We start from the raw sequence: 20,552 nt of genomic DNA on the forward strand, positions 1-20,552 counted from the left end.
CAGCCAATAACTTCTGAAATCTTGAAATCTGTGCACTGTCTATACCAGGTCAGAATGAAAAACGTCAAAATGTCAGCTTTAGTGATCAAATTTCCCCACTTGTCTGCTTGATTCACTGTCTTCCCCTGGGTTTCCATACAGCTTATTAAACAAAACAAACCCAAACCAGGCCTTTATAGAAAGAAAAATTTTGACATGATTAACTAGCTTTGCTGGTAATGTGTGCAACCCACCCAGGTGTCTAGACAGTTCGAAAAATACAGATCATATTTAGGGGTAACAGCTGTTACTCCTCAAGTCTCTGTTGGACCTCAAATTAAATAGGAACAGACCCTATCAATATTAGCTGGGCCTCTTCCAAAAGAAATATCCAGTGTGTTGCAGGAAATTAAGTTACTGATTCAGTAGGTGGCACTTACCTTTCAGATCAATGTACCACTTGTACAGCCCGAGAGAAAGTTCTGCTCTTCCAAAGGTAGCTGCTTTGGGAAAAGTCAGAGGACAAAGAGTTCAGAGCCTCAGTGGTGGGAAACCCTCAGTATTTTTTCATTAAAAAAAAAAAAAATTTCAATCAACACCTGTGTCCTGGCCAGATGGCAGTTTAGGCAGGTGTTTCTTGCCTGCCCATGTATCCTTTATAATAATAATACTTTGGAGAGCATGTTTGCTTATACAGGTTTTAAAGAGTAAAATTTTGCTAGGCCCTCCTAAATAATGGTTAACAACTTAACAAGAGGTTACGAGAAGGAACAATGACAGAATCTGGTAGGAACAGGCATTTATGGAACTTCTCAGGACAAAGAAGGTGTTATCTAGAAGGTTATCCAGAAGGAGCATCTGTTTTGTGGCCTACATCCCCCACGATACCATTGCACAGCAAAGCTTCCCTGGGCCATAATCTGTTGACTGCAGAACAGTCACACATGGTGTGAGAGGGAAATGCAATGCTAGGTGCCTAAGAGGTGTGGACCCAAGCCCTCTGATTATTAAAAGATGCAAGTCTGAGCAAAGTGAAAAACTGCAGGCTAAACCCATTTAACAAGAACTCTGTCTTAAGACGCTGTATTTGTATAGATGTGGTTTTGTAGGAGCACGAGTGGTGCAGAAGCACAGAAAGCCACGGATGTGTGCTTCCAAACATGTAGGCGTATTGGTCTGCTCCCAACTGGTGTCACTGGCTGGGATGCTGCTGGAGCTGGGCAAACACAAAGGAAATCTTGAGGTACTCCTGCTAGCAGGTATATCTTTTGACTGAGTCAAATTTGTCACAGTTCTGAAAAAAACAAAGGTCTTTGCCCTGCTTCATTGTATTTGGAGAATTTCTTGCCCATCTTACTCACAGAGGGGAAAAAAAAGATTAACAACTCAGCTAAGTTACAGCTAGTTAAAGAGGCTGCCCAAGCCATGAACTGTGGGTGTTCAGTGTAAGGCCATTTAGCAAGGCCTAAATTCAGGCTCTAAGGGCTTTTATAAGAGACTGTAAATCACCTTAACGTTTATATACTGATGGCAACATGTGAGCAAAGGAATGTGGCTGGTCTGTGCTAGTCCCAGAAGAGGTCCCAGATGAGGCCAGCAGATTGGGAGGCAGACGCATGATACCAAGCCTTTCAGTAAAATACTCAGACTTGTATCTCCCCTGTGCTACATGCGTATGTGACTAGGGCGAAGGGGTGGGAAACCAGCACAGAGGTGCCACAGGAACAGAATGCACAAGGGCAGCTTGGACACCCAATGGGAAGAGCATTGCTAAGCAGTAACCAAATTGTAAAACACAACTCAGACAAAACATCTGGCAGCTGCTTCAAATAGTTTTCTGTCTGAAGGGCAGACAAGCCTGCAATAGTTTCTAATCAAAACATGTGCAAGGACAGGATCAGTGCTCTAATGTGTTTTGTGTAAGCACTGAGTGAGTTTTGTTCCCTTCAGCACTGGTTTGTATGCCAAGAAAGGTTGTGCTTTGAGTTAGGTTTTCAATTTTAATAAACTTTACTAAATAACTCACTATGTATTTCCTTCTCCAGTCAAATGCAGCTTAGCCTTTGGCATAAGATCAACAGCATTAGGTCTGCATAGGAAGCATATGGGAGAGAAGAGGGGAGCATGCTAGGAAATGTTTTTCATAATTGTCCTACCTTATGCAGGAGAAAAAATGTGACTGCCAAAATAAGTTCTTAAAGGTATGATGCATATCCTTCTGAGTTTGCACATCTCAGGCCCAGGGAAAGGGAAAAGCAAAATTGCCTTGTGCTGCTACGGGCTAAGGACTTGAGAGGTACAGGCTGATATCTAGGCTCCGACAGGGAAGTTGTTTGAGCTCAGAGAAACAAATTGTCAGTTCTGCAGATAAAGGAGACAATCAGCAACTGTTGGTCCCCGCCCCCAAGTTTTTCTGTCTTGACATTGTCATAGTTTTGGCCAAGATCCTCAGTAGGGATGTTTGCTGGCACAGATATGATGCGCAGGAGTGTAACCTGTATCCCAGACAAGCTTTCCTTTTAAAGAAAACTGCAGCAAGACTGCTGAAGTAGCATGACATGCTCCCTTATCAGCTACTACACTCCTCCACTGTAAACTTCCCCTCTTGCACACTTTTCTAGACTCAAATTACTTTCACCAAAGCCTCAACATCCAAGGAAAAGCTACCCCACTGCTTGTCTAGAGCATCAGAGTGCCGGATTCTCTGCAGAATTGCCATCGTACTTCTGTAGCACCAGCAAGGTAAAGGTAGACCAAGGTTAGAAGCCTCCTCTAAATCGTAGGAGGTGTTCCATGTACATAAACGTGATTAGTCAGCAACAGCAGGAAGATGAGATGCTGGCCAGGGTAACAGTTGGTTTTCAAGGAGGCCCTGACACAAGTAGGACTTGCAATTTTTAACGCTACTCAGAAAGGAGTAGGTCTGCCTGCCACATGCCAGTGCTTGAGCACAGACAATAGCAGAGGAAGCAGAGAGCCACTGATTCATTAGGACTTGCTAATCTGTGATATCATTTGTTGATTCCACCACATCCAATCCCCATCTCATTACTTCCTCCACTGTTGCCATGGCACTGTACATAAACACTGCAAACTCCCAGCCCTCAGCAGGTCATTTGTTTCAAATATTCCATGCAGCTGGAACACAAGCCTGTTTGGGTGTCTGGAGCTTAGCATGAACTAATTTCTCAGTCTTCTGCACCCGCCCCACCTTATGCACCCTCCCCAGACTGCTGCTCTCCCAGAACCCCTCCAGCCATACTTCCAGCAAAGCAGAGGCAGCCTTCCACTGTAAGGTAAGGGAAAACTGGCCTTGTTCACAGACAGGCAAGAAGTGTTTCGCTGAAATCCTCCACTACCTGCAGCAAAATAGAGATTATTGAATATGCTGGATATTTAGGCTTATGATCTATAGACAGTTCTCTTCTACATGTGGGAAAAAAACAAGATTAAGACATGCAAAATTAAAAAATATTCTTGTCCTGACTGGAGACAGGCAAAGAACACTTTTTCCTCTAAGCTTTCCTCACCCAGTACCCTTATAAGGCAGTTTGTAAGCATACCGCTGAGCTTCAGCTGAGCCTCACATGCTGTAGTGTTTGTGTGAACTGATTAAATAATTCAGTTTCCATGCTCAAATTGGTAGCTGCAGGGAAGACAGAAAAGTATCTGGACAGGAGGGGGAATTAAAGCCTTCATCATAAATGACAAACATACCAAGTCATCTCACTTCTACTCAGTTTGGAGAGGCTTAACCTAACTGCCAATACAATTAGAGAGTATCTCAGTATTGCAGAGGTTAGAAGTGGAGAAGACTGAAGGCACTACCTGCAAGCAATAGTTTGCACTCCACAAAATATATAATCCATATTTCCTCACAGCCCAGGAACGAAGCCTCTTGTGCAAATACATCTCAAAATACACAAAACCACAGCAACTTATAGCAGTGGGTAGGGAGTGACTGAAAACTAAGTTACTTGAGCTAAATCAAGTTCATGACCTGAAGAAGTTACCCAGAACACACTGAAATCAATTGGCCCTTTTTCAAGCACATGATACAGGAATGACTCTCCCAACACCCTGCTTAACCTGCCATAGCACCTTCTGTAATTAACTGTGCTGTTCTGCTGGTTAGGGATCCCTTTAACCCTCTCACCATTTTGTTTTGCATTCTTCTATCAACAATCTCCCTTCCTAAGAAAAAGGGCAGTCAGTTATCAACATAAAATAGTAGGTTAGTGACTTGTTTTCATATGAGCTTCTCTTCTGAAAGTTGTTGGCTGTAATCTAGGAATTAAATTTGCAAGCCTACACAATGCATCAAGTTTGGCAAGATAACTAGATTCTAGTAGGTTGACTAGATCAGGGCTCTATTTGAAGAAAGCAGAGTATGGTGTAATAAGTCAGTTGTAAACCAAGTTAAATTAGGAAAGCAAGGCTGCTGTCTCACAGATTTTATTCCATTCCATCTGGAGTAGCCATTCAGCTCCACAAAATCTCAGGTTACCACAGCCTGCCACCCTGTGCCAAGAGCTGCAGCTTACCCTCCACCTGTACACACCTTTTAGATGCCAGCTTTAAATTGTTATTCTTCCAAGCAGAGACAGGGCCACAACATCCCTTGCTTTACCTGTTTGGGCTGCCTTCTCAGGAATAAATTCACCATTCATGTAGAAACTAGATATAAAGAACTCTGATCACTTCATGCAAATAAAAACCAGCATCTAGTAATGTTTAAGTTTTATTAGGTTACTGAGTATTATTCTACAGTCATAAAATAAAGTCAGAATTTAAAACTGTACAAAGCAACATACTAGTGAAGTGAGAGAAGATGGAAGCAAAGGAACACAAAGAACATTTGAAGTAGGGAGAACACAGCTGCTTCCCTGGAGTTCTGGAAGACACTGGTTCAAGGTGAAGGCAACCAAGTAGGGCTCCATGCACAATGAGTTTTCTTGTGTCCCACCCTGTAACAGAAACTAGTACAAACCCCTACATTAAAAAAATCATATAATATTAGATAAAAAAGGGGCACATCACACCCCACCCAGTCTTGGCACCAATTCTGTGCTTTAAAAAATATACTATGCAAGTAGTTTATTTTTAAAAAGGTACCCTACAGCAGCTGTTTAAAACATGTTCTTATACATACACCACAAATATATATTAACATTTTCAACAACTAAACCCATTTGTACCTACATTGAACTGAAGGGATAACTCAAAAGCAAAAAAAAACCAACCACACAAACATTTTTTTCAAGACAAAGAAATGTGCAAAATAACCCCAGAAAGGCAGCATAGTAACCTGTGGATAGGTCAAGAGAGCAGCTCCTGCTAGTAAAGGAGTGTCATCCTCTTTACTTGGCTACTGAGGTGATAATCTATTTGGGATGTGCTGATTTTGCCTGAATTGTTTGTCCTGTTTATTGCAGTTCTCTCCTGCCCCCCACCCCCAGCTCTGGAGAGGTTCAGCTTCTTCTTGCTGTACCTGAAGATCATCCCACTGGCCTCTGTTAAAGTCTCACAAATGACATTCTACAGCAATCACCTTCTGGATTTCTCATCTGCTGATGGTACTTCTGCAGCCACCCAGCTAGCACCTTCTCTGGGATAACTTCCCACCCCCAATCGAGAAAGATTTATTCCTGCTGCATAGTTAAGTAGAGATTATGCTGACAGTCTATGACAGAACAAAGGCTGGTTTGGATGACTAAGCAGTTTATCTAAGATAATTCCCTGGCAGAGCCATTAGAGAAACACATTACCAAGTTTCTCTAAAGCTTTAACATGGAACAGGCTACACAGAAAGCAGACCTAAGATGGCAGGACCTATAGCTGTGTAGCAAATCTCAGCTCACACAGCCTGTCTCACCCTATTGCAGGAGATGTTAGTCCCTTCCCTCGCCTCATATCAGTGAGGAACCCGACCTGAGACTAAAACCTGCCAGTTTAAGTCATGAAAAGGGCAGGTGAAGGCATGGTATGACTGCCCAATCAACCGAGTCAAACCCACTAAGATGATGCAGAACAGAGGATAGAGCTGGAGAACTGAGAAAGCAATGGTGATAAACATGAAAGCAGGATTCACTGCCTATGAAGTAACATTAGAACACTGTGAGAAATCCTGGAAGAGACACAGACATCAGCAACATAACCACCTTCTCCACATTAAGTGTCCTGGTGGAAGGGTTCTTGGTTTTGGTTTTTCAGGGTTTGGGGGTGGTGGAGTGTTTTTTTTTTTTTGGTTTTTTAAAAAACTCAACAATTAATTATTCTTGGTATTCCAGACTCTTCCCAACTCTGCTGGCCGCCTCGTGCCTTTCCATTCTTAGGACCTGGCCTTAAAATATCTACTCCTAATGCCTTCCCTTCCCCCACATTATGTTCTTCCCTTTAGCTGGTACAGAAAAATCATTCACTCCTAGGCTCTGCAACCCAACAGAAGCAGTACAGCCTTTTCTCAGGAAAAGCAAGGAAGCACAGACCTTCTGTAAGTGTTCCTTTTGTAAGTGTGCTGGGGAAGTGACTTCCAAAGAACAAAACACTCAGTTGTGAAACAAGGATTACTTGAGAGCTTGCCAATAAGGGCACGTGGAGACTTAAGCAGTGGCAGGAATACTTTGGCCAAGGAGTTCCAACAGTAGCGATGACATGAGGGTGGAAGACCCATTGCCCAGTGGGTTGACTCCAATATTTTGCCTTGGTTCCAACTCTCTATCCTTGAACACGAAGGTCATTGGTAGAGCAGGTAACTCTTGAGGGAGGCTGGCAGTGGCAGCGTAGAGATTTCATTCAGTCTTTCTTTGCCCAAAGCAAGCCTCACAGCTCGCCGACATAAGTCCATCAAAGGCAGTGGTTCAGCTGGGAAAAAAAGAGACCCAAAATATTAACAACCCAACCCACAAGTTACACATTTATTTTGCTAGTTCTAAAAATTCCCCAGGAAAGATTGAGCAAGAAAAGTGAATGCCTGGCATGTTTGCAGGACCCTAGCCATTCAGCATTCACTTATCAGCAGCTTCAGCTCCTCAAATACACAGGCACAGCATGATGTTTCCGTAGATGTTATTTAAGGCATATATGTGCGTGAGCAAAATACTAGAATCCCCTAATGGAAGTTCCCCTTCTGCAATAGCATTCATTCAAGTCAGAACACATCTGTCTAGCTTGTGCCTCTTACTGCAGTAGCCAAAAACCTTTGAGATTCACTGAAGTAGACAACTGCAGCAAACAGTTTGATAGCCTCATGTGATGTGGGTATCCAGAAAGTACCATGATTTGTTTCTTATATAATAGGATAACAGCTGTCAACCCCTTCATTTTTACTATGTACTTCCCACGAAAAACAAAGCCATCCATCAAAGCTTCATGTCACCACTTGTATTGTGACATTTTCCATTAGAGGATTCTCTCCTGTATCATAAAACTGGGAAAGATGCAAGCCTTTTGCTATTATTTTTGCATCCTTTACTTCTAAACACTGAACAAGATAATACGAGCTGGAGTTAACATGTCACAGCTGCACAGGAGGAATATACAGATTAGTTTCTCACAGCTTCCATTTTTAAGTCTGTCAAAGCTCACCTTTACACAGTTTGCTGCTCAAGCCTAAGGGGTTTCTCCTCCCCCAAGGGAGGGCTAACACAAAGACATCCCAAATTAAGCAGTTAACTGGATAGCCTTCTAATAGCCTGAAGGCTCAGCAGGCACCATTAGAAAGCTTCTTTTACAGACATCTTGGGATGAACACAGACACCTAAAAACATCCACAGGAATGGAAAAATTTGGCTGAGAAGCTGCAGTTTTCAGGAACCTTGATTGATGCCAAAGCTCTAGCTTCTACTACTACAAGCCAAATTAATCTGACTGTTCATACAGCTGTTTTAAAAAGCTGAGACACAGGGAAGACTTCATTTTTCTGACCATGGTTACATTACTGCATTTTACCAGAAATAATTCCATCAAGAAGGTAGATACAAGTCCCTTCCAGGTTCAAAGGTAACAGCTAACATTAAAAGCTCAAATGCATGAATGTTGTTAGTAGCCTCTGCTCAGGCCACTCCTGATTCTACTTTGGAAAAAGTAAACAGTTATACTGCTCCGTGTAGAAAACACTTCCAATGAAAAGTGGAGAAAGCTAATTTTTGTCTAGTTTTTGGCAAAACGTCTGTGCGAAGGAGAGTCTGTTAGCTGAGGGGAGACTTGGTAACCAAGTCAGGAAATGCACGCTTGAATTGGTCTGTCTCCTGAAGTTAGCAGCCAGAGCTGAACTAATGCCCTATTCCCCGCCCCCCCCTTCCCTGCTATGGATCACAAGTTATTACCTGCTCTAGGGGAAGCTGCAATGGAATGTTTTTCACTAGCAGTTCTCCAAAGTTCTCCCAGCGCTTTAAGCATTAATTATTCCTGAGGAATCACGCCTCTATATGCATACCTCTTTTATACTGACAACTGGCTGGAAAGCCAACAGCTGTCAGGGCAGTGCTGTTGCTTCCCAAGCCCCACTGTTTGTCATACATGTTCCATGCCACAAGTGGAAACATGGCTGCACTCAGCCCAGGGTACTGCTCGTGTTGCCTGTTCATGCTTACTTCAGGATCCGTGCTGCCTCTTCTGCAGGGACAGGTCTCTACAGCTGGACTGCACGTCTCAGCTCTGGCTCTGATACTGCCAGAGAAGCCTATTACTGGCAGCAATCCTTTAGCACTTCCCAATGTGGCTGATTCTTAAGCAACTGGGGTACAAATATGCTGTATTCAAAGTCTGTCCCAACTCCTTCTGTTCCACATGGAGATAGCTGGGACAGAGGCACTGTCTAGCCAGCATCCTAGAGGACAAGGGGCCCTGACCCTCAAAGCCTATAGACATTAACATAACAAATACACTCCAGTTTAATGACCTTAAAAGGAGAGGATCTTCTTCCCACAGAGATTAAGAACAAGAACTTTGTCCCCTTCTAGTTTGCAGTGATAATCCAGTCTGACAGGAGATCTTGAGACCAAAAGAGAAAGCACACACATATCTGACCTCCTTCCATTCACAAGCACTACAATCACTGTACAGTGTTGCTATTGAATGCTCAGAAGTGGTTAGAGCCAGACACCTTCTTTCTATCTGTGCCAAAATAGCGTCCTGTCATTCCTGGCCTTATGCCCACAATTCACTCCTATGCTGAGAGCACATCACAACCAGTATTGGATTTGGAGGTGGCCATTTCCTTGCTCAGTGCAGTTCTGTGCCAACAACTCCAGACTCGCTGCCTTTGAACAGAGCTGCAGATTTTGGCTTTGACCCTCCAGAAAAACCTGGTTACTGGAGCTGCTGCCATTCTCTAAGCTGTTGTGGCAGAATGAGCTAGATTTCTTTTGGTGACAAAGTGGTCTACCAAGAGCTCTCTTTGGTCTTGCTGAGTTGAAGTGTATTTCTCAAAGCACTTGTGGGTTTTGCTCTCTCTTTGCAAGGCTTTCCTGGTTATTCTGACAGCTCAGTTTTTCTGGTGCCCAGTGTTAGCTTTGTGTACCTCATGTCACTGGTGCCAGGGGTTTGCCATTGCTGGCCCAGCATTACAACATGTTTTAAGCACAAATTAGAGAGCCCAGTATGCTACAGCCTTTGGACAGGCACTGTTCTGGAATGCAGGGGAAATACTACTTTTCATATCAATAACACCAAATTTATTTCACTAACAACATAAACCCAGATTTTAATCCACTTCCTTCACCTCTCCTCCACCCTACCCAGAGGACTGAGTCACAGTCTGGCCCAGTAGTAACTTTTGGCTATGAGAGATAAGACTTTAACATATTTGGACAGCCAAATTTATTACTAAGCTTAGCTAGAGGTTGATGCCCCTATTAGTGAAAGGCCTGGCATGCAAGTTGGGCTGGCTACACTATCCAGCTCCGCACTAGGAATGAGCACACCGTGCCCTGAAAGAAGCAGAAGTGAGCTACTTTTTTTTGAAAGATGAGGCATTCCCGTTTTCTCAGATAGGGACAGGTTGTCCCACTCTTGCCTGCCAGGGATTATAAAAGTCCCTTCATTAGGCATTCAAGGAAGGGAATTGTTCCTCAGGGACTGTTTCCTGTAAAGAGACACCAGGATTACATTGCCAACACTGCAACTGTCAGGACATTCCTGCTGGTACTTGAGTAGCAACACAGAAAGGTTTGTCATCTCTAGACAGACAACTGGCTTAACTTTCTCCCACTACACACTCCCCAAACCCTGCTTGCTCCCTGCAGTGCCTTGGTAACAGTACATGTGTACAGACAGACAAGCTTTTTCAATCATCCATTAAGGATTCAGAGATGTATCCAGCAATCCTACTGCTGACATGAAATCTTCACCCCTCTATCAAAATGAAAACCCTCCCCAAAATGGTCTAGTAAGTCTGCACTTAGATAGCACACAGACCTGTGCTGCTAGAACAAATACAGGGAGTCATACTCACGGTCAAGTCCATTCAAGTAGCGCATCCGTATTTCACAGTGTCCCCACACTGCGCTTACCACTGGATATAGCTTTTTCCCTTTGAGTCCCCGAAATGCAACACCCATGTATTGCCCATCTACAATGAAGCTCAGTGTCCCATCATCCATGTCCAGAACCACCAGGAAGGAGTCCGGTACAATGAAAGTTTCATCTGGTTCTAAAAAGGCAGGATAGGTTTTACTTGGCTGGTTCTTGCCATCGTGGTACAGTCTGTTGCGCCCAAGGTCCCACCCCCAAGACTCATGGTTATTTCCTACAAGTGTTGTGTACCCTACTGAATGCAGAGGGGCATCTGCTGTTGCCACCCCTACCACGGCATGTGTGCCTCGCTGCCTCATTGCCCATGTGATCTGCCATACGTGCAGTCCTCGTGTATATCCCACTTTGCCTCTGATGGCATCTGTACTCTGAGCCACCGGATGCCGGTGAAATATGAGTTTGTCGTCCTCTTTCACAAATACATTCAGTGAGCGATCATCATTGTTCCATGAATGCAGTAACTGGACTTCATATGACACCGGAGGCATGTCCAGCAGCAAGTCCAGACGTGTGGGTTTGCTGTAGTCGAGTCCTTGGAGTTCCTGTTTCAATGGCCTGTATACAGGGTCCCTCATATCCACAGTCTTTATCCCACCTGTGACCTTCTGACCCATTGCGTGTTCTGATTTTGCCTATTTATAGGCTCCCAAGGCAAGCTCATCGATTTACCCGGCCGCTCCTGCTGTCATTCAGCCCTACAGGAAAGGTTGCTGGGAAACCTTGTCAAGATGTGCAGTCAGTATTGCCTAATGGACGGAAAGAAAAACAAAAGAGACAAGTTAAACATTAGCACATACAGCCTTGTATGCAACATTTACAGAGCACAGTTTTAATCTGTTTATCCTGACAACTTGTCCTTCCTTTCCACAAGCAAGGAAAGGTAATGCATGCTACTTATGCAGTATACCCTGCATAGTGGAGATAGCTTATAGATCAGATGGGGGCATTAAAAACTTAGTACCGATCGTTCAGAAAGGCACTTGAATTTCTGCTTCTTTTGCTAAGGAATGTGTAGGTTCAGCCACCAGAGCTCATTATCTTTACAGTGAAAGCACTGCTCCTTATTACTACATCTAGTGACTTTAAGGGATCACATCTCTATTTAGCCTGCTTCCAGCAAACCTTGCTTTTACATCATGATCACCTAGATGTTGTCCAGGCTGGAAAAGTCAAGAGAAGCGCTTATTCAATGCAGAAGACTCAGAACCTAGTACACAGTAATGCTCAAGGCTTAAATTTTTCCTGATTGTCTTTGTTTGGTAGGAGGACTGAAAACGCTATCTTGTATAAGCATAATTTTGCCTGGTCTCCCAGCCCTAGTTCACACCACAAGGTCAGACTGAGCAAGACATCCCAGTGAAGGCCCAGGCTACCCACTGGTATTCACTGCTCCAGCTCCTTATAACCACCACGGAGAATTTCTTCTCCTGCCAAAGCCACTCACAGCGAGTCCAAACAGCTTCAGTCAATCATTCAAAAATAGACCTGAGTTTACAATTGCATTGTCTTCAGTCTATGCAGTAACATCTACAGCTGACTAGTAGCAACGGATTAGTTTATATGGATAACTGCTCTGCAAAGCTTTAGTTTTCCTGCTAGGGACAGCTCTAGAGCTGCAGAGGGGAAGCTTATTCAGTCACGCAACTCTTGAGTTATTCGAACTCCCCTTCAGAACACAAAACATGCATAAGGACAGCTTCCACTATAAAGAAAGGAGAGAAGGCTGCATTTCAGGAGGGATGTATTTGTGTTCTAGCTCAAGAAGAGGGTCAGACTGGCAAGCAGAAGAGGCACTACAAACTGGCCTAGTACCAGCAATGTTTTTCCATGGTCCAAAACAGCTTATTCATGTAACACACTAGATTAGCACTTCGAGTTCTTCTAGCTGGTACTCCAGTGCTTCCTTTGCAGTGCTCCAGATCTGACAGACATTAATTGAAGACAGCTGAACTCCAGCCTCCCTTTCTTGGCTGGCAGTTGTAAATGAAAGGTCTTGGGGAACCTCTAGGATGTAAGCATCCCCTAGAGTAAAGGCTCAATACTGCAAAGACACACAAAAACATTCCCTGTTGTTATCCATCCATAAACCACTTCCTTCCCTTAGCACAAAGAATTCCGCAACAGAAAAAAGCTAACACAAACCATGTCCCCATAACAGTGATCAAGCAAGGTAGAAGACAGGCAATAAAAATGAAAGCTTCTCCATCTGGAAAGTTAGAAACCTTCCACAGATGAGCTGGCAAAGCAGCCAGCAGCCATTGATACAGGGTTGAGACGACAGGTCTCTTCAACCCCACTAAAGCTTTGTTAAGTACCTTGGAGGCCTGACTGCAATCCAGAACAGCAGACAAAACCTGCTGGGTCCAGCCCCAGGAGACACCAATTCCAGCAGGTATTGGTACTATTGGCCCCACTAAATTACTATAGTCAAGAGAGTAGATAAACCTGCTGTATGGTTTGTCTCAGATGAGCAGCTTCAGTTGGGGCAGCTTCTCTTCTCCAGGAGGAAAAAATCCCCAGCTTCAGATGCAGAGTCCGGGGGGGGGGAGCAAGAGCCTTCTCACAGTTTAGCAGTTTTCCTTCCAAATTTCAGAGAAGCCTCTAAAACATTTAAGCCAGCTTGGCTAAAGATACTAGCTCACTTTGTGTACCTCTCCTCCAGCACTGCATCCACCAAAGTGTCTCTGCTCTCACTCGGCAACACAAACAACCCTCTAAGACAGCTGCCAAACTGGGGGCAGCTATTAGGAGATTTAGAAATGGGAGGGGCGCAAACTAGCTTTCTAAGAAAAAAAGTGTTATTTTAACATTTCCTGAAGTGAGGCAATCATGCAGGGCTCCTGCCAGCTACAGTCACAACACTTACTCACAACCAGGGACCTCATCTGGCATAAAGAATAGAGCATGAATCAGAGCTGGTTTAAAAATAAGGTTACTGGACATAAGCAGCAAGACTTCATCTAGAAGGTGACATGGAAGGCTCATGTATGCTCTGGGCTAGAGGTCAATTCACTGGCTTCCCTACAGGTTTTTACCACTAGTCCAGGGTATGCCACCGGAACAAAGAGCTCAAATCTTGTAGTTCTTAAATAAGAAGACATAAGACTACTTTTCCTTTTTTTTTTTTTCAAGTACGGAGAGGAAAATGCCTGAGGTTCTTTAAAAGTCACACCCCAATGCACATTAAGCAGCAGTATAGCTATTTCGAACTATTCAGGGACCTCAGATGCATAGCACTGACAGAAGATATTTGTTAAACAACTGCCATTTAAATCAAGACCAAAAGCATTATCAGCTGGTAAGGTAACTGAGACATCATGCAAGTTAAATAAGTACCATCCACAACATCAAAACAAATCCTGAATGTTGTAAATCACCTGGTCAACAGCTGAAAATAGAAAGTAACAGCAAAACCAACTGAGAGATAGCAGTCACCAGATGCCAGTGCACCACCCTCCCTCAACACATTTAGCTGTACTGCCCTGCAGCTCAGGTGCTTGAGCCCAAGTGTTTCCATGACACACAGGCACTGGCAGCCCCCAGGGGCACAGGCTCCCTTGCTCTGTAAGCCTAAGGAAGAACAATATCTCAAACCAAGGGATCCCAAGAACAAGCTGATACAGACATGAGCTGAGCTGCTGGTGTACAAGTTCAAGTACACTGTTCTGTCTTCCAGAGACTTTGTCACAACATCGCAATGAATCCTACAAACCCACCTAGTAAGCTGCTTGATCTTTTCAACTCAGCACATTTATTCCATGCAGTTACTCAAGGTTTTCACAGAAGTTCCTCCCAATCATCCCACTGCCCATCTTTAAGACCTCCTGCCTGTGTGTACTCCAGTTCTCAGTTTTATACCTCAAAGCTGACACCAACTCTGTTATTAAGGGATCTGTGAAGTCAGTCCAGCAAGTGTCTTCCCTTCCCTGGGAAAGGTACATTAATGCTGACCAGAAGCAGTAATTTTTTAAAAGTTTCAGTGTAAGTCATTTGCTCAGGCTGGGATAAAGACCATCAGGCTGCTGAGACAGAACTGAGTCATGCAGTGCTCCACAGAAAGTACCAGATGAACTACCTGGCGTTCCCAAGGCCTATGGCATATGGACAAAGGCTGTCAACAAGACACTGGCTAAAGTACACTTGGAAGTCTACAGGAAAATTCAGCTGTTGGAACTTTGATTAGGAGAAAGGAAGAAAACATTGGCAGAAGGGAGGCAGAGATTTCCTGAGAGCTGTACAGTACATGTGAGAACACTGCATAGGAAGCAAGAACCAAAACAAAGCAGACTGCAGGACTATTGGTGCAGACTGCTTTGAAGCACAAAATGCTCAAGAGAAGATAACACTATTTCATGCTCTTCATTAGCAAAACAATGCCTCATTCATTATGACTTTTTGCCTTTTGCCAACATAAGCTTCATCATATTTCTCTCAAGGCTGATGCACCAGAAAGGGAGTCACTGCAGTGAAAGACAACAGGGACTTCTGAAGCACATGGGATGGGATACCATCTCACTGCCTGCTCCAAAGAGAAAGCAGCCTTTCCTGAACACAAGCACCACTCATCACTTGCATTAGTTGACTCTTGCCAGGCAGAGTACTAACACTAGAGGAAGGACAGTGGCCAGAATAACGAGAAAGGAGGAAAGACAGTAAAAAGATTGGAACAAAGGGGTCAGAGTGAGCACAGGTCAGATACTGAGCACCATATGACAACATTTAAGTGCAACATGGCTCCTTCTTAGGGCAAGACAACAATTCCTGCTCAGGGCTGGCTCCACCGTTCCTGGCAGTGGCCTAGTCTAGAACTGCAGAGTGGCACCTTGCCTTGCCCTGCAGTCAAGAAGCACAATTATGCCCTCATTTTTTAAAAGGAAAAGCCTCTTAGTGCATAAGACAGTACAGGTCCTTTTCCTCAGCAGGACAGATACAGAAAAGCTTACACTCTTAAATTAATGGATTCATGCCCTGGGCAGCTTGATGAGACACAGCCAGCCACAAATGAAGAGATATGCGAGGAATTAGCTACTTCAAAACCTTTGAACTGTTACAGGTTTAAGTACAATGTAAGCACTGAAAGTGCTTTTATCTATCATATCAACAGCTCAGGCTTGCCGCAGTTCTGCTCTGCTTTATAAACAGAAGCTCATCCTCACGATGCTCTGTTCTGCTCCCATGCTATTTTCAGTTTTATTGTTAACCTTCTAGGCTTAAAAGCTTTGGAACAAAATTATAAGTGTCTCAGAGAAAAGTGTTCACTGCTATTTTCAGTGAGAAGTAGATCTCCCCTCAGTTTAGCTCTTCAGAACAAGTAGGCAATTTGCCATACTAGAAAGATGTGCCAGGTTTCAAAACAACTGCTTGCTGCAAACAGATCGAGGCAGAAGACGAAGATATTTCAATGGAAGGTGTCAGTCCCTGTTGCAGAATGGGGAGAACACAGCTCTGCAAAAAAAGGGATGTACACGGCACAGTAGAGATGGTGTCTGGTGTCCAACTTGTTCTGTTTAGGCATTGACATGAACCAGGCAAAGTAACTGCCTACCACAGACCTCTCCAGCAGAGGGTCATCTTTGAGTTCACCAAAATGCCATGTACAACAGGGCAGAGCCATACTCTGTGCCCATGGCCACATTTATCCCCTTCAGCTGGCAGTAAACCTTATAAAATGCAGCCAAGAACCCAGCTAAGTGTATGTTATGCAGGTAGCAGTCTCCACTATACACAGCAGAATATTTTGTCCCCGAAACGGCTTGAACAACTAGGTCTTGATTTCAGTTACTGCCATAGTGTCCCCCAAAACCAAGAGGAACACCTTGCAAACATGAGGCTAAACAGTGCCCCTTAAACAATTCACACAGCTAGATTAAGTCACATCCAAAACAAGGCTCCTTATTGTTCCCAGACAATTCACCTAATTCCTACCTAAGCTGGCATTAAAACCCATTCACCTCATCTGAACACACACTAGAAATGCAACCCAGGTTGTCAATACAGTGAACTTAAAGAATACTCACCCAAGATGCCCTCATTGTTTTATCTGAAGCCAAAAAGCTGCTCCCATGCAAGTTTTATCACACAGTCAGAGGTTATTTCAGGTAGCTACATCTCAAAGTAACACAGGAATTTTGACAGGCTGCTGTGCAGATTTTCAGCTCCATTTGAGAGCAACTTGCACAGCAGCAAGAGCCCTCAAAGTCCCAGAACAACATCTGCACATAAGGCAAGGTATTAGTACTAGTCATTCAGGAGTGTCTTCAACTGCTGGTTCCATTAACCAACCCAACTCCTAAGCTGCCAAAGTGCTGCCAGAGACTTAATATAGCATCAATAGTTCACCATTAAAATCCAGAATGTAAAGAGTTCTAGAAACACCCTCTCCAAAACAAGGGGAAGCAGAAATAACCACCAACTTGCTGGAAGATGCCTGCAGTTGTTTAAGCACCTGTGAGGCACTCAGCCACCGAAAACATCTGTTTTCTTGAGGTTGAATACTGGCAAACCATCCTCCTTCAGTTGCAAACTATCAGAAAGAAGGACCAGAAACATTTCAGACAGTTACAAAAAGTTTAACTTCAGTTCAGAAAACCCATGGCTCCTCAGAAGTCCTCCCCTGCCCTGCAGCTCAACACCTATAGGACACCTGTCGGGAATATAATTTACAAGAATACATGAAGATGAGATTTCTTAACTCCTGACCCAGTTTTCTTTAAGTCTATTTCTTAAAGTCAGTGTACTGTTGTTCTATTTCCCCCCATAATGTTTATTGGGTGTCCTTTTTCAGATAAGAAGTCAGACCTTTAAACACCTGGGATACTCTGGGTGCTCAACAGACAATGAATCAGAGACCTGCCCTAAAGATTTCTAGCCTAGAAAACACGTCAGGAGAAGGAAAGAAACTATATATTCTGCACATGGTCATTTACTTGCTTACAGCTTTGGAAAGCTGAACTAAAGGATTCCAGAGAGTAATAATAAATGAGACTAAAACACCCACTGTAGTTTTGCTCAGGTTTCCATGATTTTTCTACAGAAACAGTAAGGAAACGTGGTCCATTTTCTTGGGCTGAATGTTCATCCCACAAGCCGATAAACAAAGGAGCTACACTACTCCTAGTTCGCTAACCTGCTGGCAGCAGCTTTCCTGGGGTCACCTTTCACATCCTTCAGATATATGCAAAACTAGTATGTCTGAAACCCCTCTAAGACCCTGTACAATGCTAGTTCTTCTTTAATGTGATCTCCCGGAGAAGCTGCTTCAACACCAGAGGTTTTCCCCTTCCTCCCTTGGTGGTGCTAGGAAGAACAGATCCCTTGATCACATAGACCTTCTAGAAAACCAAGCTAAAAGCCATGATGGATCAGCAATGCTACAACACATCCTAACTGGGGCGGAGAGAGAACTCACATGCCTCAAGTAGCATTCAAACTTTAGCCCCAAAGAACTAGGACACTCAATTTTCCTTGGTGTTCATTCTTAGCATCCAAAATACACCACCTTACTTGCACTGTGTATTTCTGCCTACTGCCAAAACCGGCCACAGGAAGGCTGTGACAGCCTATCCAGCACTGATGCAATCACTTTACCAGCTTTCTAGTTTTAGCATCCTTCCCACCCCACTAAATGTTAATCAAACCTTGGGGGAAAAAAGCAAGCTCACCTATGCTGTTGAAGTTTTCCAGTGCTGTGTTAGCAGAGACCAAGCAGCTACCAAACAGATGACAGGAACAACTGCACTAACAACATGGTTAGAACCAGTTTCAGAGTGTTGCAATTTTGCTTAGATCAGGGCTGGAGAGGCAACCGTCATTGCATAGCACTGGCTTTGGCAGCCCTGCCAGCCTTGCTGCTATCTTGCTCTATGCAGAGAAGGTTGTCACAGGGGCAACTTCCTCAGCCCCACCTACTGAAGAGCAGAATCAGTTTGGCTCAGCAGGTTTAGCTGTTGGCAGCAATATGTAGCCTCCACAGAAAGTGAAACTGCAGTCACTGAGATCACAAGAGGTTGGGCAAGAAAGAATTAAGAAAGATGGCACACGTCCCAGCAAATAGCAAAAAGGAACATCTTCCAGCAGAGTAAGAGGCCCCTGACAAGTAACTGTACTCAAGATATGCCACGGATGGGGAGAACAGGACACTTACTATTTGGCAATGCTTGATTTACCTGGACTATGAATTTAACAAGCCACCTTGCTAAGCTAACTACTAGGCAGACACCAAGAGGTCTGCTCTTCTGTATATGAGGCAGCTAGCATAAGCATGCCCACCTGAGACTAGAAAAGGCTTCTGTCCAAGGAAGCCAAGAGCAAGTCATTGTGCAACGCTGCTAGGACTTGCAACCACTAAGAATCAGCTTGTCTGTATCAACGCAGCACTTCAACATTACTCTTCTTGGGATGATGCAGACAGTTTCTGCAGAAGTTTCCTAGCTATTTTTGCAAGGTTAAAAGGCAGCATGATGAAGGCAACATGCCCTCTCACACCACGTACAGAGTACCTGGTTCTCGAAAGCAAAGCACCAAAGTTACTCACAGCAGCACATCTGAGTAAATTAAAACCTGAAGTAACAGCAATCAGCCATTCTCAACTAAGCCACTTACTAGAAACCAACTTTAAGTTTCCACTGTCCACCTACCCAGAGAGTTCCTGTTAGCTGCAGTGCTGCATAACCTAGCAGAAAATACTACTAAGCAGCAGAAGAGAGGTTACTTTGCCGAGTATTTGTAATGATGGAAGCAACTCAGACAAAAGGAGTTCCACAAGTTCCTGCCAGAGATATTCTCCTATCAAAGGCTAGTTACCAATGACAATTTTGGTTGCAGAGAAACTAAGATATTTCTTTAACTGAAAAAAATGAACTCAGGCTGTTGTGTTTTTTTTCCCCACAGAGAAAGTTTACTGGATGTTTCAGAAAGGTCATTAGACCCTTCACAGCTCTGCATAAGGTAGCTCCCAGGTACTTTATGAATGCCAACTGCATTTTAAAGACTAGGCCCAATGTTTCCTCAAGGCTCATTAAAATCACTTCTCAGAAGCAGATTCCAGTCATTTGCCTGCTCTGGCAAGGCCATCTAAGGTGGGCAGTCTTAAAATGGTCAAATATTGCAAGTTAAGTTCCCTCAAACCTCATACTTAAAGTGACAGACTCTCTTCCCTAATAAGCCTTCAGAACCACAATGGAACAGTATTCTTTCACAGCCTCTCCCACTTAGGACTAACATATACTCCCAGGCACAGCACTGAGATCAGCGTACCATACTGGCATCATGGCTCTGTCCACCAGCACAATCCATGACCTCTCATCCATCCTACGTGGCTGAGCAAACTTTGTAGTGTAGTTCAGAAAGGATTGTTTCCTAACAGATGTTGGGCTGGGGGCTTCCCTTCTTTAAAGGGCAAAGGGTAGTTAAGTATCTCATCAGAACCTCTGCTTCCTTGCCTCCCTTGAGAAGGGGAGAAAGCCAGCCTGAGTGCTAGAAATCTGCATCCATAAAGAAGCTGGGATCAGCTTTTTAGAAGACTCAGTCAGCTGCAAGCCATTCTCTTCCTGGCATCAAGCCAAGAACTGTTTGTCCATCTTTCTGCGGTCACCCTTAGACCAGTAGTCTAAAGCAATTCTTTTACGTTCTCCAAAACTACCTTGAGGATGCTCTGTCCTCAGAGTTTGGAGGTCAGCAATATTAGAAAGCTACGTGGGTTGAACAGTTACTACTGCTGGCTTCAGACCTCCGCGTTACCAACAGCACCATTTCTCCTTGTCCCCTTGTCTGATGCACCCATTTCCTTTCCACCCTTACTCATTGTCTGTGGCCTTTACAGAGCAAAAACCGTGTTCAGGTTGGGACAATGAGACTCTGGCTAGAAGTAGTTCATTTATTGGTAGTGTAACATACAGATGTTAAAAGGAGTTAAGCAATTTGCTCTGGTTTCCCAGCGTGTAGTTGTACAACAGAAACTTAGCCCAAACACATATGCCTAACATTCCCCAACACTGCGAACAAGTTCCTGTACTGCAGAGTAAGCAGCGTTAGCATTA

At 43.9% G+C, this 20,552-nt stretch overlaps 1 protein-coding gene across 2 annotated transcripts in view; it reads right to left on the reverse strand.

Moving 5' to 3' along the window:
- Positions 1-4,707: 4,707 nt before the first annotated feature.
- The window catches only part of SPSB1 (splA/ryanodine receptor domain and SOCS box containing 1), a 38,974-nt gene continuing 23,129 nt past the window's right edge, over positions 4,708-20,552 (reverse strand). For both annotated transcript variants that reach the window (XM_075113706.1, XM_075113707.1), the window contains exons 2-3: positions 10,436-11,261; positions 4,708-6,843 (exon numbers count right to left, since the gene is read on the reverse strand). In XM_075113706.1, coding sequence (XP_074969807.1) covers positions 6,716-6,843; positions 10,436-11,129 — 822 coding nt within the window. In that variant the 5' untranslated portion in view covers positions 11,130-11,261 and the 3' untranslated portion in view covers positions 4,708-6,715. The remainder of the gene's footprint in view (positions 6,844-10,435; positions 11,262-20,552) is intronic.

This window comes from Phalacrocorax aristotelis, chromosome 19 (genome assembly GCF_949628215.1).
Source record: "Phalacrocorax aristotelis chromosome 19, bGulAri2.1, whole genome shotgun sequence".
Taxonomy (NCBI): Eukaryota; Metazoa; Chordata; class Aves; order Suliformes; family Phalacrocoracidae; genus Phalacrocorax; species Phalacrocorax aristotelis.